This window comes from Saccostrea cucullata, unplaced genomic scaffold (genome assembly GCF_032062105.1).
Source record: "Saccostrea cucullata isolate Sc308-1 unplaced genomic scaffold, CSIRO_AGI_Scuc_v1 ctg697, whole genome shotgun sequence".
In the NCBI taxonomy this organism is placed as follows: Eukaryota; Metazoa; Mollusca; class Bivalvia; order Ostreida; family Ostreidae; genus Saccostrea; species Saccostrea cuccullata.
In genome coordinates, this window is record NW_026928374.1 from 235136 (window position 1) to 259539 (window position 24404).

Here is a 24404-nt window from a genome sequence, read left to right on the forward strand (position 1 = left end):
CTCAAAACAGGAACTTATTGAAAAAAAAAAAGTACATGTAGTTGCATCTCCTTCTAATAGTAATTCCCATTCACTGGAAGCCCTATCAACAGAAAGCAGCTAAGAATGTTCTCCTCAAGTCTCCTATCTATAATGTAGCTCTCTCTTTCTCTCTCTCTCCTCAAAGACCTCTTTCTTGCTCTCTCTCTCTCTCATAAGTATATTAAGATAATATAAATATTATATAGTTTTCTAGAACATTTCAGACTCTTTTTTTTGCTATTGTGACAACTGTATTCAAATAAAGAACACATGTCCAGATCATTAACAACTCTATCCCACCATGTGCACAGAACAGTGTGTCTTTTAATATGTCTCAAACGCAAATAGCTAAGGGTATAAAAAAAATCACATGTATTTTGCCATTTATAGTATAATACTATACTATATCATTCTATAACTCTTATGGAAAATACATTTTTGGCCAAACAATGTAGAAAAAATACTACAAATTTGGTATAATTTGGTCAATATTCCATCTTGTAATGTCAGTGTATAAGCCTAAACAAAAAAAATTATCAGTGCAAAAACTACGTTACTTAGTGTACAAAATACTTAATTTATAAATTATTCTACATGTACATCTTCTAATTTGAAAATGGGCATGATGTATCTGTGGCAAAATCTTTTGGCTCTGATTTGACAATGGAAAGTTGAGGGGGCGGGCTACCCAGGGAGTGGGTGGCCTTAAAAGCTTGATTGACAGGTGAGTCGGTCCCATGTGCAGGAGGCAAGTCCTGTATAATATCAGGAATGTGTATAGGACTCTGGCTCGGGGGAAGAGGAACTTCATCAGGAATGTTCCCATGATGCATTTGTGCATTCCCATAATGCCCTTGAGGCTGAGACAGTCCATTTCCCTGAGGATAGCTTTGATTGCCATAGAAACTGTTAGGAACACCTTGAATACAGTTACTGTTAGACTGAATAGGTGACTGGGACAAACTTAAAGTGTTTCCAGTGCAATTAGGAGAGCCGTTACTATTGAGTCCTTGACTAAGATTTTCCAACATCTGCAGTGGATTGCTTGATTGTGTCTGAGCCTCATTTCCTTGAAGCATTGAATTATTGTAAGCTGGAATGTTGGCAGACCAGTCAGGTGGCTCTTGTTTGACCTGTACTTGTCCGCTCCAAGACGACGACATTGACATAGCATACTGACCACTCATTTGAAAGTTTTGACCTCCTTGATGAAAGGTCATTTGTGAGGACATGGCCATGGCCTGGGTGAAGGTCTGATTAGGGTGGAAGCCCTGCTGTCTGTAAGCTTCGGACTGGAAGTTGCCCTGGAACCCTGGTCCCTGTTGATTGCTTGATGCTATCGCTCCTTGTTGAGACATTTGCTGTGGAGAGTAGTTACCTTGAGAGAACTGGTTACTGTACATCTGGTGTGGGGACATGTTGGCCCTGGTGAAGTTATTCTGAGCACATCCCGACATGTGTCCACCATACTCTTGCGAAGAAAATCCTGGCTCTTGTTTGATGCCCATGAAATTTGGATTGCCAGGGTGACAGATATTTTGCCTGTTTGGTTGAGGGAAGTTTCTCTGGTCCATTTGTTGTGGGGGCATCATGGCCCCTGGTTGGTCACTAAATATTGGAGGGTTGCTCTTGGAGTCTTCATCAACCTGTTCCTTCTTGGGTTCTTTCTTTACAACCTTGAGTTCGACATCAGGAAAACAGACTTCAGAGTCATCTAGTTTCTCTAGATCTCCACGTAAATAGTCACGGAGTTTCTTTAGAGCAGTGTAGAAGGGAACTTTGTCAATGGCCCTGGGAAGTTGTGAACATCTGGCAGAGGAGGACGGCATCACATAGACAAGCTGGAAAAGAAATCAAACAATGAATGTAAACATTCCGCTGGTTAAAAGTAATCAAGAAATGACTGGAAATGTATTGCAGGTTTAATTATAAATGAGCATAATGTTGTCTTCCTTCAAGTTTTATTGCTATGCATACAATTGTCAACGGGGCACATGCAAAGCAATTTGATAAAAAAAAAGTTTTATGCTAATAATAAATTAACAGATGTGCATGAGAACTGTCAATAACAGAGGTCAGATGGGTATATGGTAACTCAAACTGACTTTGGGATACTTTAAACACTTAACTTTTAAAATTAAGGCAAAAATACAAAACACTTACAGTTTCAGTTCCTGTAAAGGCCTCTGGTTGCTTCCCAAAGGCAAAGTTCTTATGGCCAACAAAAACTTCATAAATACCTAAAACAAAATAAAATTTGTGTATATAAGATTTAAAACTTTTGTTCATTGACTTTCTACGGCATATTAAGTTTATCTAGAAGAAGTTTAAATGGGAAAAAAAATCCTGAAACAAATGATAATATTATTCATGTGCTTTCCCACAAATCTTATGATTTTCCTATGGATATTTTCAAAAGAATATCAAGGGAAACTCTTATAATGTAAAATTTGTACAACGTAAACTACGTTTTGTGAAGTATTGCTAGTTTTGAGACTTTCAATTTGTATTTTTCACCAAATGTCACTTACTCTTTTTCATATTTTTTTTTTATTAACTGCTAGAATTCAATCTTAATAACTTAATAAATTAATCCAGACATACCTTTTCCATTAAATACTGCTATCTTTGGTTTGTATTTCTTAATTTTCTCTTGTAATATAAGAGCTCCTTCTTTTATTTCTTTCCTGAAATCAAACAGCAATTTTTTTTAAGTAATGAAAATGGATAACAAAGAGAAATATTTTAATTATTTTCACTGTATTGTTCCAAGAATGTATTTTGAAATTGAATTTTTTTCAAGAGTACAGAAAAAATTCTGAATCTGACATAATACAGGGTTATTTTCGCCCCGTGATATTTTCGCCCTTTCACACTTGCAAACAATTCTGCCCCGTTTTAAATTCGCCCAGTCATAGTTTTGTTTAAGAAATTAAACTATATTAATTGAGTTCACCCTGTTTTAAATTCGCCCATTTGAGGATAGGGCGAAAATAAAACGGGGGCAAAAATTTCCCTGTATACAGTATTATAATATATATTTTGTATATGGTTAGGTTTTTGTTTGCCTTTATAACAATTACCTTGTCAGATCAGCACTTCCTCTTGTTGTCCTGGCTACAATGTTAGTAAACCCGATCCCATACTTCACCAGTTTGTAGTCGTCGTAGGCATTCAACTGCTCCGGGATCAATCCCGATAGGAACAGACACTTCCCTGTAGAGGGTATTAAAAAGGATTGTTTATTTTAAATAGAGTATGTACATAATTATACTCTTATAGAAGATCTGTGAGAAATTCTGGCATTATTGTGATAATAATTATACATGTACTACTTTGTTTTAAAGGGGTTTTTCCCAATACAAATAAATATTAATGAATGTAGACACCAAACCTTATTTTGAATGCAATTTTTCATCAAATCCACCCTATATTAAACATCTTTGTTATGAAAACTGGGTTCTGCTATACTTAATAATAAAGCAATTTAACTTAAAAAAAACTTTAAAATATATGAGAATCCCTTTAACTACTAGATCTCCCCTTAAGATTAACCGAGTTCCAGAAATCACCTACAGAAATGGTTTCCAGGTCCGGCGTAATGATGTCCCACATAGGCCGCACACAATCCCGGGTTAATACCAACCTAAACAGCAATGAAAAGGTAGCATGATTATTAAATAACAAAGTTAATACTCTTTTCATATGAATTATATGATCATGACTTTTATCATCAAAATCTTCCTATAAATGCTATGTTTAAACCAATCAATGTTTGGGGAAAATTAATTTCGCACCAGATTTAATATTAATAGGCAAAGACCTACCTTGAAGATCTAAAGAAACAAACAAATTACATATCTTTAGAATCTTGATTATTTTTTAAAAATATTATTAATCAATAATGTAGTGTACTTAATCTCAGTAAACAAGTCTTTGACAATGACATAATTTTTTGTAGTAGATCTGATTCCCCAGTTTCCAGGGTTTTTATTACAATGACATGTACATGTGGTGCACTAACTTCTATTTAAATTTCATGCAAAGAAATATCAGGGAAAATATAGTATAATAATATCTACATTTTCTGATGTTCTGGTTTCTTATAATGTGTCTATTTTTTGGTTTTGTGCAATGCATCGATATTTTCCAGATTCTTACATTGTGTGTACATTTTCTAGTTTCTTACGATGAGTCTACATTTTATGCATTATATTTTTTACAATGTCTACATTTTCTAGTTTCTTACAATGAATATGTCTACATTTTCCAGTTTCTTACAATGAGTATGTCTACATTTTCTAGTTTTTTTTTTCCCCAATATATCTATATTTTTTAGTTTCTCACAATGAGTATGTCTACATTTTCCAGTTCCTTACTATGAGTATATCCAGATTTTCCTGTAAGTGGTCAGGCAGTTCCCTTTTCATCACTTCATCGTCACTCATGCCATTAAATCTGTCTCGTTTCTTTTTCTTTGTGGGCATGTGATCTGTAATCTTGTCTTGAGTCTCCTCCTTTTTCTTTCTTCCTCTCTTTTTCTTTTGCACACTACACAAAATAAATGATAATGAAATGCCAGCAAACAGGCAGAGGATGTTGTTTTTTTTTTTTAAATACATAAATTGTTTATACCAGTAATTGTTTAGTTCACAATACATTCTAAAGTAATCTAATTAAACATGTTACAATTAGATGATAGATACTCCCTCATACTTGCAACATGTAAAGTTTTTAAAGGCCCTGTATAGTGTATCATATTTCAATACATGTATACATGTCAAGTAAACATAGTACATGTGTATGTATGTCAATTATTCCATGTACAGTGTAACTGTGTATGTATACATTTTGTCTGGTTTACTTAATAGAACAATTAGAATTGTAGATATTTATTATACCCCCCGCTTGAAAAGCGGGAGGGTATATAGTAATCGTTTATTCCGTCCGTCCGTCCGTCCGTCTAGCTGTACGTCCGTCCGTCCTTCCGTCCGTCTGTTACGCTTTGTACTACCCATCTTTTATCCGCAACTCCTCTCATACCACTGAATGAAATTTGATAAATTTTTCACAGAATCTTTATTACATATTGCCATTGTGCACCTCCTATTTTACTTTTTGATCCGACACATATTTTGGGTTTCACGCCCATGGCAAAACATGGACTTTGCCAGTATAGCTATATGGAGGCGGGGGGTATCATTTAGTGAGCTCATCGCTCACAGTACCTCTAGTTTTTAATTATGTTCATGTTTATAATCAATGCCTTACAAGAATTGCTTTAGATTACCAGGTATTTTATCAGTGCACATAAAGATACAGATGTATTCACTCTGCATATCAGATGTTTATAAAGTGTCAATATTAACAACCAATAAAAATATCTGTACTATCAATTTAATACTTCTTGATTTTCAAAACAAACCTTTCCATTGGCTCTTGCTTAATTAATCCAGGATCTGGAACATTGAACCCTGGGGGGTACATCATGGGGCCTGCAGGCCTGATAAAACATAAATACACACATGTTTAGATCCAGTAATAAAAGCCTCAACACATATGTACATGCTGTGAACAAGGCATTGAGGAAACATGTCTCGTTTGTAAATAAGTGATAAAACACTCTTACAACAGTACTGTTACAGTGTTAGGTAATGATAGTATGAGATTATATCTGGCATGTTCCTTTGCATGCTGTTTATAATACACATATGCAGTTCAGCTGGGGAAAGGTAATAAGAAAAGAAAAGTTTTAAAACTTTTGTCTTTTTTTTTTGGATTCAGAAAGACATAAAATAGAACAATCCATGAGCTACTCTTGTAATGCAATAGTTTGTTCACATTTTCAAAATGTATATTTATTAAATGGTATACATAAAATACAAATTGGATTTTACAAGAAATAATAACTATGGACAGAGGTGAAATGATTACTGTGAGCATGTATGTAGATTTAAATTTATTGAAGTTGAAAGCACTATCTTCAGATCTAAACAAAAATAAATAGTTTTCATTAATGTCACTGTTCATTGTGTTCAAATGAAGATACATTTTTTTAAGACCCCATGTTTCATTGTTTATACATTAAAACGTATTTCAGCACTAGCGTTTTCCTTGTTAATCGCCCATTCTCATTTCAACAATCATTAATTATTACAACTGAACACCAAGGCAGTGATTTGCAATTTATCAGCATGAGCATGGATAATAGTAATGTTTGAATTGCAGTATTGTACAACATGTACAAGTATCGTTCAAGTTTGAGTGTAAGCATGGTAAGGTACTGTAATGATAATTTAAAGACATTTATTAAAAAGGAAAAAAGTTTAGAAATCAAGATATGGATAAGGCTGGAACAAAGAGGCTTAGCTGGATATCCAACATAAGATCCAAAACTAGAAATCCAAGTGAAAGTCATGGAGTTTGACTTTGAAAGTCACCATCAGTGTTTCATGATCCCTGTGTTTCATTATAACAAGAATATTGATTAAAAAGACACAAACTTACATATGGCCTGGGTTGGGAGGAAATGCAGGGGATTCCATCATAAACAGATCTGCATTGTTCATTGCTGTGTGCACCACTCACTGTGTAAAAATTAAGTAATACCCGTGTACATCATGTACATTCCCTTACCCATGTCTTCGTATGTTACAAGAACATTTCCTCAGCATCTTATAATGCATATGATAGTTATCAAACATGGATCACAAAAGCAAAACATTCAAATAATTGAAAAATGCATCGGATTTAGACCTTCTGACGATTTGTTTTATACATGTTATCAGGTTGGGCACACACCCCCAAATGGTCATTTAACCCCCGTTTGGTGGTCAATCGCCCATATCAGCGTCTTTTTTACCTACCAAATGGTGGTCTTTTTTATTCAAATCCAATTTTCATTGAAATAAAGCAAAAGCGCATTTACTTAGGCTTTGGGGAATTTTAATTAACATATTCATCGCACATTTAATACAATTCAGTCAATTTTCCATGTGGAATTTCTGTGGAACTTCGTAAAAACGAAACCCTCAGCTGTTAGTGACGGCCGAACTATTAGCTAAAAAAATATTTTGTTGTATATAGTTCGGTAAAAAATACATTTAAGCAAGAGGTGTTTATCTAGAGAAGTAACTTTTCAAAAATCTGCGTGTGTATGAATCTTTATAAAATAAACACGAGCTCCTCGAATCTTATTCGTATGGTGGGCACTTAGTGCTATAATATTCAAATTTGAATGTAACATTTATTCTTTATTTTCTTTTAGGATGAAGTTACGAACCCTTTGTGGTTTAGTATGCATATCTATGTTGTATCTACTATATTTATTAAATATTTTTGAATAAAAGATTTACAAAGTGGCATTTGCAATTATTCCTGTTTTTATTCAAAGATTATGGTTTTCGAGTGATTATTTTAACATGAATTCACTGCATATCGCATTTTTATAAAGAATAAAGCCATTGCTTACGAAATAAACTAAATAAAAGCGAATTCTTACCATTCCTCTTATTTTACTTTTTGAAAATTTACACTCATGGGCCTCCGTAGTTAATTCAGTCTTTTTACCAAAGTTTGGAAAAATGTCATGATCGGTTGCCCGGATGACAGAAATATGAAGTGATCAACACGATTGATGGGCTCAACTACGCGCGAGACGGAGGGAATTTTTCTTTTAAAGTCAAAACAGAGAAAGGTTACATTTGTTTACATAGGTGACGATTTTGTCAATTATTTGAACGACACTGCGCAAAAAAGTCCGCGTTGAAATTTTAATTTTTTTCGTTCAAAGTACAGATAAATATCTATATTTTATTCCCCATGAGTTGAAATTATGCGCCATTTCACGTCATTCCAGAGAACTGAACAGAACGATTTTTCTCTCCCATTTGGTGGTTAATAAAGACGCCGATATGGGCGAATGACCACCAAACGGGGGTTAAATGACCATTTGGCGGTGTGTGCCCAACCTGGTTATACCCCCCTTCCTGGAAATGTGCATGAGAATCTTAATCATGCCTTTATTTGCGTCACGTTTGGGATAATTTAGTGTCCATCGATTAAAAATCATATAGCTCTATGTAAAATTAGCTAATTATATCAAAATAATCTATAATTATGTGGTCCATTTACAAAAAATGAGTGTAAACATTACCTGCAGGTGCTCGACTCGGTGAAGCTTTGTTCTAAGTCTCTTCTTTCATCTGATTGGTTGAATAAGGTCAAGGGTGAATTATTAGCCAATGGCTAACAAGCTATGTTGTCTAAAAATATTGTAGGGAGAGTCCGTAAAGAGTTGTCTTTCCTAGCATCTTTGTTTCTTACACAATTTTTGATTGGATAAAGCACATAAGAACTGGCCTATTAAAAATCGGGTTATAAAACAAAATAAACCAAGATGGCTGCGCCCTTGGAAAAGAGATGATGAAGTCGGTTACACAACAGAGAGCAAAACCATGAAGAAATATCCTTCAGATACACTCTTCATCAATCGAATAATTCAAAAACTTAAAGTCTCAAGTAATAAACTAGGAGAAAAGAAATACTGGATCATTTCCTTCCTTGCAGGAGCTGCATTAGAGTTTTGCATGGTGAAATTAGAAGTAAACGGACATAGTTATTGTACGTATGCCTACTTCAGATATATGAAACAACTGTACCAAAGGTCATTATGTTTCAATGTTAAAAATAAAAGTCTAAATGTTTACTTAAACTGGATTTTTTTTACAAATATAGCATTTTATATCTGTATGAGAACTCGAACCTGTATCCTTTGTGAGCACTGTTTTTTTTTTTTTTTTTTTAACTGAAAGGAGAAAATGTATTGCAGGGCAGGGAATCAAACCCGGGGCCCCTGTCTAGTCCTATGTTTTCTACCGACTTAGCTCCTCAGGCAAATCTCCATGGCTCTAACCATTACGTTCCCCTCTTTGTAACTTGTTTTCACCCTCGAAGACAAAACCCAAGTACTTATGACCCCCTGGCAGGACTTTCACCTGCAATAACAAGGGTACAGTATTGCTAGTCTGGAAATCTATCAATCTAACCTGGGACCCCACATTCCTCTTTTGATCCCTTATACTCCTGGCATTTAAGTCTCTTTCCTGGCAAGTCTTTGTCTGGTCACATTAGTGATGGGACGATTGTCGGTTGTTAGAAGCTCTTCGATGTTACTAATTGATTATAAAATAAATGTCGCCGACATCGCTAACAAAAAATAAAATTGTCACATTTTAATTTTATTACCAAATCCAAGTGCAAAGAGCATAAAAGTAGTGATAAATGTTGAAAACATGGAAGGATTCTGTGTCTTGTTGATACTTTTACCACCATGATTAAATATGGGGTTAGACTAATAATAGGAAACGGTAATATTGCAAGGTTTTATTATACAAAGGAAAACATTATTAGTCTAGTCAATCTTTAAATGTAATTATAATCATAAATACAAGTCTAACTTCTGGATACTTACTTTTAAAATTTGCAATTTTAACTAATTAAAACTAATTTTAAGAAAAAAATACATGTTTTAAATGAAAGGTGGACTAATATCAGTAAAATACCCATTGCATGGACTTTAAAAAAAACAAATAAATTCCCATTCTGTTTCAATAGTCCTTTTATAAAGTAAACAAAATATTATTTTCCACTTTTAAAAAAGAAATTTCAATTAACTTTTTTGAATATTTTATGTTTAAGTAAATGTTTTTTTGTAAAAGTCTGACAGAAATCTGAATAAGTTTTAACTTTATTTCATTAAAGTTCAAAATTTCGATTATAATCGATTATTAATTGATTATGCCCAGTCGATTATTACCGATAATCGATTCTAATTTTTTTCTGATTCCCCATCACTAGGTCACATCTTTATCATGGTAACAAATATAACTGGAGATGAAAAAATGCATACCAGATTCCGATCTAGCCCCCCCCCCCCCTAAAGCTCCAATTAGGTGCTCTCTTAAATTAGCTCTCCAAGGGTCAGTGCGAAACCTGGTCTCGTCTGTCAAATTATTTTGTATTTTTTGTCACCATTTAAATATTTTAATTATTAAAATTAAATGGACAATATTCGGATAATGCTTAAATAACTGCTTAGTTGTTAGATGTTTGGAATTTTGTCCTTGTTGTTACTATGTTTAGATATTTGTTACCAATGTTTATTTTTTTTTTTTTTACATACACCATTTGCGTAACATTGTTCATGTTGTTTGCATTATTGAAATTTGTTACATTGTTTCCAATAAATATTTGCTCAATTGCAGATAAAACTTACACAAAGAGAGAGGCTTTGAAAGAAGCTCAGAAACGATACATAGAAGAACTAGGGCAAAAACGAGTGGCTGAATTACTAAAAACTACCCCCAAAGAGGATCTGGAATCAGTGATCTGAGGTGGAGCTTTTTAAAATGAAGTGTTCAGTTGAAAATTAATTGTGAATTATACATATATTTACAATGTGTGTGTTTTTTTTCCTTCAGTTTATTATTGTAAAGATAATTTTAGTTCTGCGATTTTTGTTATCCTCCCTATTCCAAGAAGGGAGGGCATACTGCATTGCTTCTGTCTGTCAGTCTGTCAGTCCACCAACAGTTTCCGTTCACTTTCTTTGTAGATCAGGTTAAAAATACTGAAATCTAATTTGGTATAAAGGCTGAAAGACCATATTAACCCTTATCCTGCGGTCAAAGTTTTGGCTTATCAGTTCCACTGCTGCGGCGAAAGTTAAATGTAAACAGATATCGCAGTGAATGCATACTTCCTTTACTTATCAGCTTATAGCATCCTTATCTTTGATGCAATCAACACATAAGTTGTGTGTAAAATATGAAGAAAAGAAAGAGCTTTTTATTCATATAAATTTTATTTCTATATTCCTACAATTTATTGCATTTACGTCGATTTATTTTTAACAGTATGGATAATGGATAATAAGTCCGAATAACTATTTAAATGCTATAAATATCAATTATAATGATACATTAAATATCATTATTATACCTTTAGATAGTAGCTTAATTATATTCCTTTTAGTTTATAAACTTATTTCCTTTCTTACAAAGCTCCGGGGACTAAAAGCATGCATATGTAGGTCAGCCATTTTGAAATAAGTACCATCTATTTTGGATGGTGATTATGTGCATGAATCTTTCTGATTGGTGTATATTTTTACAAATTCTAAACCATTGGTTTATATTTATACTTGTTTCATTCATTGACATGGGATGCTCTGCTAAAAATAGCAGGTAAACAAGCATCAGATGAGGAAACCCCTCAAAACGACCTGAGGTCGCGATCCGCAGCAGCAGATCAGATAAGCCAGCGCGACTCAGAGTCGCGATTAGCAGGATAAGGGTTAAACTGAGAATGGACTTAAGTCAAAATATTAGTCCAACATAACTTTTGAAATAATTATGCTAATGAAACAAAATTTTCAAACTATGTTTGAATTTCAATATTATTTTAAAATAGTAATATTTGAAGCAAATTGGTTAACAGAAACTCAAGATATTAAAAATCAAAAGTTTGACAGAAGTTTATTCTCAGTTTATGGTCTTGGGGCCAGATTTACCATAAGAATATCTAGCTCAAGTTTTGTTTAAGGTATTATCGAGCAAATTTTAACAGAGTTATATCCCTTGAACTTAAAAAAAATTCAAATTTTATGCAGTTTCTATTCATTTTCTTTGTTTGAATGTCATTTAAGAGTCTCTTAGAAGGGGGGGGGGCATAAATGTTTCACAAATCCAATATATATCTTGTTGGTTTTGAAATTTAATTAGTATCATGATTATAATGACTCATTATTTCAGGGTTTTTTTTTCAGATATGGGAATGCTTGCTGAATATTTTACAAAGTACAGAGTTACAGTACTTGCCAAGTCCTTCTTCTGGATGTTTGTAGGGAATCAGTGTGTCCACATGTACTACCAACCTCTTAAAGTAAGTCTTCTCAGCCACATTGTATTCACAGGAACTTCAGTATACTGTATGTACATGTATGTAGAGATATTATTGCTTGTTTATTTTTCATTCCTTTCATCCCTTGTTGCTAGTGGATGAATTTAAAATGGGGTGAATTCAAGGAAGAAGGTACAAACTGTATTACATATTAGTTTGCTTTTGTCTAGAATAATTACAAAAAAGTGTTTAAATGGGCAAAAATAACACAGGCCGAAAATAACTCTACATAATATAGTATACAAATTAACAATAATGTATGTGAGGAGATATGACCGTATAATACAAAAATATTTAATTCTCATGAAATATACAAGTTTAATAGTTAGGGTAGCAGTTCTGCCTTCTTGTTCTATGAATTTATAAACTTGTTTAACATTAGATTGACACATATCACTGGTTCATATCATATGTACCTGGTATCTTTGAGAAGCACCAATATTAAGAGCATGTGCAGTATTTCAACTGTCAGAGTTTTATTGACAAGAGTGTTCATCCAACATAAAGCTAACAATGCTCATCTAACAACATTTGTAATCTTTTCTGTCATTCCCCAACCAAATGTAGAGGGTGTTGAATTTTTTCCACCTAGCTTTCATAAAATCATTCTTTTCCTGTAAGATGCTCTGTTTAGGCCTCCCAAAAAATTAATCAAAAGTTTCTCAGGCACTGCCACATTGATTATTTTTTCTTAAACTTTGAAAATTTAAAATAAAAATTAAAATCAAATTTCCTATTTTTCAGAGTTGAAAAAATGAGTTATTCCCCTTATATCAGACGTTTTCATTTATAGATGTACAATATTTCTTGTTAAGAAACAGTGTTTTATGAAATAACTTTTAAACAAATGTTTGGAATAATATTATATGTATAGATGTTTTATGATTAATGTAGAAGAACGTAACAAGAAAGAATCAGTCAATATCATTTTTTTGAAAGACTTACATGGAATTAATAAGCATGAGAGAATACCTGCTCCCAAATAAAAAAAAAAATTAAAAAAAAAATAAAAAGATTTTTAAAAATGCCTCCTGCATGAATTTTGAAACATTTGGCCTGAGAAACTTAAGATTAATTTTTTTTGGCCTTAGTAGGACTGATTTCATAATGGCGGAGAATGATGAAGGCTGGAGTGATGGTAGTGACATCGAGATAGAATACGACGATCACGGAGAAGATTTTGTTCAAATAACTGAACCAGAGACAAATGGTGATGTGGAGTTTTTGGACGAAAAAGATGAAGATGCTGATTTTCTTGGGTATCAAGATAATTGGGTGTCTGAAAATTTCCATCTTCGTCTTGGAAATCCATTTAAGAAACCGGCAGGCGCGACAGTTTTACACCTATCGGAGGCATCTGCTGGGCAGTATTTGGAACTCTTTTGGACTGACGAATTGTTTGAAAAGTTAGTGCAAGAAACTAACAATTATGCGAGTCAAGAGCTAGGAAAACCATCTGCTGTCAAAGGACGCCCTTGGAGACCTGTCGAAATAAATGAGATGAAAGTATTTATTGCACTCTGTTTTTCTATGGGGATTTTGAGACTTCCAGATAAATCTGATTATTGGAGGCAGACCAAGTGGCTATTTTCGACAAACTTCAACCGAGTGATGTCCAGAGACAGATTTTTTCAACTTTGGAGGTTTTTACATATCCAAAACAATGAAGTTAAGCCAGAAACACCCGATAAACTGTGGAAGATTCGTTGGATTTTAGATTTCTTGAATACAAAATTTACAGAACTATATGTGCCCCATGGAAATGCAACTGTGGATGATTATTGGATTAAATTCAAGGGAAAATTATCCTTTTGGCAGAACTCATCAAAAAGGCCTAAAAAAAGGGGGGTGAAAATTTATGCGCTGGCTGAAAGTGAAACTGGCTACATGAGTAGATTCAAAATTTACACTGGAAAGGAAAGCAGCCATGCTCACACAGTTGTGATGGACCTGTGTCAGCATTATTTTGGTTCCAACTTGTGTATCTACATGGACAACTTTTACACAAGTCCGAAGCTCCTGATGGACCTCCATTCCCAAGGAATCATGGCTTGTGGAGCTGTAAAGTGGAAAAAGAAGGGACTTCCACAAGATCTGCTTCCCAGCAAAGTCAACCTTGAGAAACACGAATTTAAGGTGGCACAGAAGGATAACTTGACATATTGTGTTTGGCAAGACATGAAACCGGTGACTGTCATTTCCAACTTCCATGATCCACTTGACAGGGGTAAGGTATCCAGACTCTCAGCCGAAAGTGGGGATGTGGTGGTGCCTTTGATGGTGGCGGACCACCAGAAAAATATGAAAGGGGTGGATCTTTGTGACCAAATGGTGGGATATTACCTGCTGAACCACAGGTCCAAGAAATGGTGGCGCTGCATATTTTTTCACCTGATGATAGCCTCAGCCCACAACGCGTACATCGTTGCCAAGGACACTCAGCCTGAAAATGCCCAAGAAAAATGGCCAGGTTTCCAAGACTTCCTAGAGGACGTTGTGGAAGACCTCATTGGGGACTCAAGGTCAAGGAGGGAACCGCCAAAAGTGGACCGCGGGGGCATGACTACCGCTCATGATATTGTTAAGTTGTTTCCTAAGAAGAAAACATGTCGCGAGTGTGTCCTCTCCCGACCCCAGGGTGAGAGGAAAGGTGTCACCAAATTCGGTTGTAAACAATGCGACATACCAGTACACTTAGAGTGCAGCTCAAAGCACTTCAAGAGAAAGATGAATGTAGAATAGAAATGTATATCATGAATTTATGTGTTTTAATTCTTTTGGGATATTTCCATAGATTCCTTACATAACATATTCATAATTGTCTTTAATATATACATGTATATATAGTTTATGTAAACCAATGAAAAGTAATTTTTGGATAATGGATATATTAATATATTATAAAAATATAGATTTAAAAGTTGATATAAATATTAAATTTTCAACAAAAAGCACCTGCAATTTACCCCTAAAAAGTCTTCTTAAACTGAAGGTAATGTCACAGTTTTGTTTAACAGAGATCATTTGTTGGCCACTTAAATGGCAAAATTTAAAGAAAATGCAAGTAAAAGTTTTAAATAAATTTATCTACTAAGGCGCTAAATGAAATGTCAAGAATGCTAGAGTTGATTTCAAATATAGTAATTCATTTTGAGTTTCAATTTGTTTGATTTAAGATCTAAGGGCAGATAACTCTAAGACTAGCTAAAAAAAAAAAGCAGCAGTACAGTGTATAGAGGCACACAGATTCTTGATTTGAATTTATTTTTATGGAATCTACTCTGAATTACTTCCATTGATTGATTATACATGTTTATTGACTTATGTATATAATTTTTTTAATGTCAGATCTGTAGATTTAGATGTAGGTTGCCGTAAATATCAGAATGGAGCCTTCATGTATATTTCATGTCAATGGGGTTTTAAAATTTAATTAAGCTTGCCATATACATGTATATATTATATATATTCCCAACATCTCATGATAATGTGTTGACAATCATGGTCAGTGTGTATGTATGTTTATAACATCTAGCTCTGTTCACCATGTTCTATTGTATATAATAATTCGTACATTATATCATGTTGTATAGATATTTTCTATATTTTCTGTATCTCTGAAACTACTGCACGTGTATTCTCTGATACTTGATTGTACAATAATATTTACAATATTGATTGGGATGTATATAATTATGTAGCATTGATTGGAATATCTCTCGATGTAATATCCATTTTTTATTCAATAAATAGAGAATGCTGCTATTAGTCCTACTTTGTTTGAGCAAATTTTACCCAAGGACTTCAAAGTAAAGGCAGATAATTAATAAGTTATGCAAGGGAGAGAATATTTAGTGTTGCATGAATTCCAGTGGGGCATATAATGTTTGTCATGTCCATCTTCCATCCTTCCATGTGTCCTTTCTCAAACAGAATATTCTGAGAGCTATTTAAGTCATCAACAGATGTTGACCTTGATTTTTTCTTTGACCTTGATTTCACTTTTTTTAAAGTTGCATTTAGATAAGTTGAAAATAAATTATCCAAGATATTTTTATCAAACTTAACTTTATATTCACTTACATTCTGATGAAAACCATTTTATTTCATCATTTTATTTTACCTATTCTTTGACTTTGACTTCTCTTTCTTGATTTAGTGATTATCTCAACTTCTTACAAACAGAAGATTCTCAACTTCTTAGAAACAGAAGATATTTTTTTATCAAACATTATACAAATGTATCAGAGCTCTTCAACTGCATCAAAATCAGCAATTTCTCCTTGGCCTTTCCTTTTAGCTTGACCTTAGAAGTATAGCTAGCAAGCTCATTATCAAAGAAACTACATGTACTGCTAACAGTAAAAATTGCCCATTCTAGATGTGCCTAATACAATATAAAATTTAGTCCTTTTCAGTAAATTCCTTTGTTTTGAATGTTGCATTATTTGGAATGCTGTTTAATCTGGCCATTTTTATTTTTTTAACAAACAGAATGTGGTGTCTTTATTAAAGATATATAGGTTTAACTGTATTTTATACTTTTAATTAAATCTAAGATCCTGATTGAATAGGTGAGAGAGTACTATTCAACTGCATCATCATTTAGAACTTTGATCTCTTCCTTTTTACCTTGACCTAAAATTTGTGTTTTGCTTAATTTCAATGAGTGTGTAAATCTAGATATTTTTATCAAATCTTATAAATTAAATTATTAATTTGCAAATTGTTCCTTTTACCATGAACTTTCCTTTAACCCTGATATAAGTTTAACTTAATTTTATAGAAAGTATATATTCAAGGTATTTTTATCAAACTTTATATACCATAAATCTGGAAATTTTTGTTGTAGATTCCACCATAATAAAATGTAAGCACAGTGGTCATTCGCAAAATTTTGAAACGTAAAAATTAATCAACAGCTTTTTGAACCAGATTTGCAAAAAAAATTGACGTAAAAATTTCCAGATTTACGGTACATATTGATGAAAGTTATTCTAATGCTTCCAGGTACATGTACTTGTAATATATTTATAGATACTGGTAAATTAACTTAATGAATATAAACAATATTCCTAAATTAATTATTAATATTAATTGAAGGTGTAGGTGTCTGTTTATTCCCCATATCACTGAATTATAGTCCATACCGTAAATCTGGAAATTTTTGCTGTAGATAAATTTTTAGCAAATTTGCGAGTTCATATCATTGGCAAAAATATTTTTCTTAAAAATAATTCAACAATTAGGAAAATGTAAACAAAGTAGTGGTCATTCGCAAAATTTTGAAACGTAAATATTTATCAACAGCATTTTGACCCAGATTTGCAAAATAAAATTGACGTAAAAATTTCCAAATTTACGGTAATAAAATGGTTGCAGTAAGAAAATGCACTCAATGGTGTGAAAGTTTGTTTGAAATTGATCTCAAATCAAGTCTTTTTTTTCAGCATTTTGAAGATGAGGTTCAAAAACAGCTTGAGATAATAAGACAGCAGGCTGAGGAAGAAGAAAAAGCAAGTGCCAGCTCTGAACAGACATCTTGATTGTGTGGTGGTGATACACCTGTAGTGCTAACCACTCCCTGAGATACAGACTAGTTTTGATAATTTATATTTTGCATGTTTTGTGTGAAAGTGCATGGGTTTTGTCACCAATTTGAAATAAATGGAGCATGTATTTAACATATATTTTGTTTTTTGTTTTAAGCCTGGTAAAAGAATGACCACTTATAAAATGTTTTGGGAGCAGGATAACATTTTGAGAAGGTAAAAGTTATAATGAACGTTTTTCTTAGCAATTCCTAAGGAAGTAACCTTAACATAAATTAATCAAGATGCAACTGAAAGAAATTGGCTGGATTGTTTGTTTGTCCTTTAACTTCCCTAAGCCTCTCAAGAATTTTTCACTCAATATGGAGACGCCACCACTTACCGGTGGAGAACTATCCTTTACCCAGCTCTTGGGACCATTGAGCAGTGCCAGTACATACTGCAACACAGAACCTCAGTTAATACAGTCTCATCCGAAAGACCGTTCTCCATGTCCAACAGTGGGATTCAAACCTGCAATGTAAGGATCAACGCCTTACTTCCTAAAGCTGATATTCTAATTAACCACTGCACCACGCGGTGACTATTGGCTGGATCAGATACTAGTAACCTTTCTGATTAGCTAACAATTTAAAAATTCAAAATGAATTTACTGAACATGCTGAGGAGGACTTTAAGCACTGAACATCATAATAGACAAAATATTGGATTATACAACATTTGGATGAAACAAGTTTCACTGTATTGAGAAAACTTGCTTTGTAGCCATCAAATATGGTGCACTGGTACCCTCTAAGTGGGAAGTTACCCCTTTTACTACTGAGATCTGTACGAGATCTAATATGTTGCTTGCCCATAAGTAGTAGATGACAAATTTTTCTCAGTTTAATTACAAATATTTCCATTTCTAATTTTTTTCTCTGTGAGTTAGGGGTAGTTTATTTCTTGACAATTCTGCCGGAATGTAAATTAGGCAGGTCGATAGGTCGGGAGCTAAGGAGGCCTAATACGCATGCAATTCTCATGCGCATCTATCTCTGTGTCTGACGCTAAGGAGGCCAAATATGTATGTAAATCTCGTGCGGCTGCCTTTGTGTTTGACGTCAGTTGGTGAGGACTATTGAAATTGGCATGGAAGTCATTATGTGATTTAAATCTAATTTTCTACATTTTTAAAGTCTAAATCTACAATTTTATTTCACAATGAAATGGAAATATAAGGAATCACTGTCTAGTTAGGAGGGTATGTCAGGGACATCAACAATAGTGGGAAACATGGGATAATTTAAGCATAACAGGCTTCACCCGTTATGCAAATTATCCCATGTTTCCCACTATTGTTGATGTCCTGACATACCCTCCTAACTAGACAGTGATTCTTTAATTACGGATGTGGCACAGTGGTAAGAGCGTCTGCTGTAAAGTCATGAAGTAAGGTGTTGATCCTTACATCGTGGGTTCAAATCCCACTGTGGGACGTGGAGACTTGTCCTTCGGACGAGACAGTATAAACCGAGCTTCTGTGCTGCAGTAGGTACTGGCACAAAAAAGATCCCTTACTTATTAATGGTCCCAAGTGCCAAGGGTAAGACAAAATTTGCAGCTCTTCCTAAGTGGTGGCTTCTTCATATGAGTGAAAAATTTTCGAGAGGGATGTTAAACATACAAACAATAAGTCAATCACTTTTATTACATATATAATGGCATTGTACAGTTGTGTCCTTTGTAACATTGCCACATGAGACAGATATCCTTGGCCCTAGGGATATAAAATTGTTTATGAAACCCATAATTTTCATTCCCTCTCCCCATATATGTCAAATACTGGTGAAAATTATTTCCAACAATATCAGAGAAGGTGAAATGTTCCATAATTTTACACAAGGTGACTGAATCAGACAATATAGTTTCTATAGCAAAAGGTCATATGTGAGACGGGTGACCTTGTAATAAATTAATAAATAGAGACAAAGTCAAACAACATGTATGATATAACACATGGCAGACAATTTTTAAAATTTCTCCTCAGTTTAGATGTTGCTTCCCTTTTCCTGAGATGTGAAAAGAAAAATAAGTAGATTATTCAAAGTCAGTTTTTTATATAATTCAGTATGTATTATAATACATGCATATGGATACAAGATTTGTACATGTATAAATTGTACATGCAAAACACATGAATTTCAAATAAAATATCCGAGTCTTATTGTCGTTACAAGTCAGTTTATTAAAGCTATTAAGTGCAGAGTCCTACACAGAGGCAACATTTAAGGAAATTCAATTAATTAAGATATAAAGACATCCAATTTAAAGAAAGGATAATTTTCTAATTCAGTCTCAGACTTATGCATGAACATACATATTAATTATATATTCATAAATGTGATAAGTAAACATTTTTTCAGCACATACAAATGCATATTCACATGAAGGAAGGCACTTGTAACTGCAGTATTTTTTTTGTATTTATTAAAAGACAACAAAACATCATTTCATGTTTTGACATATGGAAAAGCCTTTATAGGTGTACTGCTCTCTTTCTGTATAATTATACTACTATACATCTTCGCTAGCCAAGTGTCCGGGGGAGATGAGGGAAACGAATCGGACACTTGGCTAGCAAAGATGAATACTATACAGCTTAAAACATTTTTTTAAATATCTGCGTGGCCTAGCTTCATGTGTGCAAACTGTGCAGGATTACTTTTAAAAATCTGAGCAGTTTGATTGAAAAAAAGCATACAAAAATCCAACAATAAAGCATTAAAATTTGTAAAAAACACAAATTGCATGCTCAGTAAATTATGGAAATCCTTCAACTTTCTTTCCATTTAAATGTCAGATTATATTGAAATATTAAACAACAAAATAAATATTTTTTTATGATGGCATAGTAGCTACTTGTATTAATGAAATAAAACAATAAAAGCTCTCCCTCCTATTTTTCTTCTATTTTATTTTAATAACTTTTGCTGTATTAATTATATATTTCCTACCTAATTAACAGCTGCCATTCTTAAAACAAGGCGAAAAAATAAAAAAAAAAATCTTCATTCATAAATTTGTCAATATTTTAAAATACTTTTTTCATGTTTTTAAAAAGTTTAAAACATCTATCATAATGATACACAAAGATTAACTAGCGCTCCAGTGTATTTATAGAGGAATCTGATGTTAGTACTGAAGTCTAATAAATAACACTAATTTACCTCACATTGGTGTTATTCATGCACATAGTACTCTGAGAGTTAAATCATATGAATATGAAATCAGTCCAGCTGGAATCAATTTCCTTATCTTCTGCGTATAAATATACTTAGCCATTATGCTTGAAACACTGAGCAATCTGAATCGACAGTGTACATGAGCAAAACAAATCTCATCGCCATCTACATGTACATTAAAAACTGAAGAGTCACACAAGGGATGTAACTCTACAGCTAGCAATAGTTGTTAGCACAGGAGTCAGAAGTTTTTATCGTCAAAAAAAAATCTTGAAAAAACTAATTCCCACTCTCTAGTTGACTCCTGTGTTGTGAGAGAACATATTGTGACATATAATACATGTAATTTTCTATTTGAAAAAATTACGACAATGTCCTGTTTTTCCTGTGATTGCTGGAAACAATTATTTTATGATTGAACTATGTGGAACATACTACGCATTATAGGCATGAGTTGTGCACTCAGATCATTGCTACTCAAAATTAAAATTTTTGTACAGGTTACCCCACTGATGTGTGTTAAAAATTAAAACAATATTAGTGCAACAATTACACCAATTATTATAGTTTGATAGGGGAAGTTTATCAATACCGTAGACATACTTTTTTCCATGGAGTCATAATTCTGCAAAATTTCAATTTCTGTTTAATCCACGGGTTGAAAATTGCGCGGATTTCTTAGACTATCACTTTATGCCTCATATTTATATTAAGTACGCCTGGACAAATTTCCGCAGAAAATTTGTGACCGAGTACATAGCGTAAATTAATACCACACGGAAAAAAGTACTTCTACAGTATTTAGATCTACATAGTTACCTAAAATAGCTTAAGTGAACTAACATAATGTTATTGAAATATAGCAATAACTTTTTTCAAACATGTACACTCTTTAATATGCGTATTTGAAATGCGGAATAAATCACCAGTAGGGTTATTCTGCAATATGAATCTTTCAGCATTAAGTATAAAATGAAATGGAATACATTGGTTTTCATTTACAACATTTAAATTATTTTTAGTAAGAACATGTATCACCTTTAACACTTCAATTTCATTTTTCTATATACACATTGTTGTAATGCTGTAATGAAAAATTAGAATACACATTCTAAGAAATTAATATAACTAAAGTCACAAATTATGCAAATGTAAAAACAAATCTAAATACATGTTTATGTCTTTCTTAATTAAAAAAAAAGATAAAGGATAAAAATCCATCAAATTTTATCAATGAAATGTAAATATAGAATCATTCTCCATCAGTATATTTTTTTCTGCCACTTGCGGCTAAAGTGGAGTCTATTTTTAGCTGCCTAACCTAGTCTGTTTGGAATTTACAAATTCAAGTGGGATTAGGGGAATGGATAGGAAATATTGAGCACTGTTGACAATTTTAATACATTATGTAGTTAAACATGAACAGTTTTATAGCGGTAACATTCACATATTTTAAAAGTTTCCTTATCACTCTATGATGCTTCAAACATTCCCATGCATCTGTCAGACTTTTTTTGGTTTCTTTAATCTATTAGTGAAACCCAGCTAACAAGGATATTCTTTGGTTTAAATAACATCAGAATGGTGATACAGTAAAAGTTGTTTAGTACGAACACAGAATGATATGAATTCACAGATATAGGGAAATTGAGTTTTTTTTTTCATCCAAAACTACCGGTGCATAAAGATAACATCTTTCTTATACAGATATAATGAATTACTGATATAGCAAAGTAATTTCCCAGGTCTCAGTGACTTCATTATAACTGAGTTTTACTGTATCATTCTTCACATTCTGTAAGTATACTTCAAAATGAGGGCTTCATATTTAAGCAGCTTTGGTGCATAATGATTGCTAATTCATGAAAACTGCTAGTAATGGAGAAAAACTGCTACTTAACCCACGCAAGTTGTAGAAGTTATAAATTCAACACTAATGACTGTAATACATTCCCTTTTAGTTTGTCACACATTATATGAAAGGTTACAACTATAGCTTTTGCTGTTGCTGATTAATACTGAAACAAGCCCCCCTCCTCCCTCTCCTTCTCCCCCTATAAAACACCCCCACCCCTTAAAATACATATCAGTCATGAGAGTAAATGTTGTATTATAAATGACATCAACCAAGCCCTATAAAACATACATGTACATAAAAATTCATTTTCAAAAATTATTTGAAAAAAATAAAAGTTTCAAACACATACATTTCATCATAATAGGTACATAACCTAACTCTTTCATATACGTACATATCTTATTCAAAATTCATTTCATTCCCCTTTCAAAAATTGTACTTTGCATCATGTCATTTCCTTTAATATTTTGAATTTACAATGTACATTTTGAAACTTCAAAACTATACTGTTTACATTGTTAAAATATTAAGGACTCATACATATATTGATTTTTACAACAAGTGTTCAACATATATAATAAGGTTCAAGAATCACAGAATAAAATGAGTATACAAAATAATGTACATTTAACTACTGTAAACCAACAATTATACACAATATTTCTACTTCAAAATTCACCACATGAACAAGTTTCCAAGACATTTAAAAAATTTTCCAAACAAATTTGCCTGTATCATTCATCTTTTATATAAATCAAAAGCTTTCAATTCATTGTTACTAAACAATACATATAAATCCAAGAGCTGCTCAACGTGCAATCTTGCAGATATATCTCTCACCCATATAAATGTTGGTTTACAAATGTGTGTCAAGGACAAATGACCCTCTGCTTAGATAGAACTTAAAAGACCAATTAATGAAAAATCAATTGTTTTCTTTCATTGAATCTTCATCAATAAATTTGATGGTTTAAGCTACATTGTACTTTTGGTTTAATTTATACTTCCTCATTTTGACTTTACTTTTTATTTACATCTCTGATTAGAAAAACTGTAAAAAAATCAGTCATTAAGTTACTGGTCAGTACATTTCAGTAAGCAGAGGGGCACCCCCTTGTCAATTCCATTTCCAGACTTTCTCCAAATCTACCTGAGAAAATGAGTTTAAATCACTAACCTACTTGAAATTCATTAAAACCTGGCTCCATGCACAATATATATTTACCGGTACGAATTTACGTCTACTTTACTGCCATTATTTAAGCAATACACAAAAGTACTACCAATTTCATAAACGAAGCTAAATATGTTGTGCATGGTAAATGCAATGAGAATTATCTAGGCAATGAAAATACAGCAAAACTCGTTTAGTACGAACATGGATATTGCTAATTTACGTATATAGAGAAGTCTTCTTGGATCCCCAGCTACATAAATTTCATGAATTTCTTATACAGTTAAAACGAATTACGGATATAATGAAGTAATTTCAGAGGTCCCAGTGACTTTGTAATAATCGAGTTTTGCTGTATTTAAAGATAGCTTAAGAGAATCAAAATACCCATGTACTGGTTCCCTTAAAACTTTTCAGCTTGGATAAATAGTGTCATATTTTAACAGAACAAGTGATTGACAGTATTAACTTCCAAAATTTTCTTTATAACCCATACTAGCTATACGCTTTTCCTAGCAATGTTTATATTCCTAGCAATGTTTAAATCTGCATTTTTTTTTTATTTTTTCACATCATATTTTAAGCTAAAAAAAAAAGAAAAAAAAATACCTAAA

The 24404-nt window shown here is 32.9% G+C and overlaps 1 protein-coding gene and 1 long non-coding RNA gene across 2 annotated transcripts; one reads left to right on the forward strand and one right to left on the reverse strand.

Annotated features, from left to right (window-relative positions):
* Positions 1-210: 210 nt before the first annotated feature.
* Positions 211-8266, reverse strand: LOC134277370 (uncharacterized). The gene is made up of 9 exons (XM_062759716.1): positions 8177-8266; positions 6529-6608; positions 5447-5524; positions 4401-4572; positions 3598-3667; positions 3105-3237; positions 2626-2708; positions 2185-2261; positions 211-1862 (listed from the first exon to the last, which is right to left on the reverse strand). Exons 2-9 carry the CDS (start codon positions 6588-6590, stop codon positions 627-629), a joined length of 1911 nt encoding a protein of 636 aa, XP_062615700.1. The 5' UTR covers positions 6591-6608; positions 8177-8266; the 3' UTR covers positions 211-626.
* A 130-nt stretch (positions 8267-8396) lies between these two features.
* On the forward strand, positions 8397-17666 carry LOC134277358 (uncharacterized). The gene is made up of 4 exons (XR_009994229.1): positions 8397-8643; positions 10287-10415; positions 11849-11964; positions 17433-17666. It is a non-coding gene; the product is annotated as an uncharacterized LOC134277358 (long non-coding RNA).
* Positions 17667-24404: the final 6738 nt, after the last annotated feature.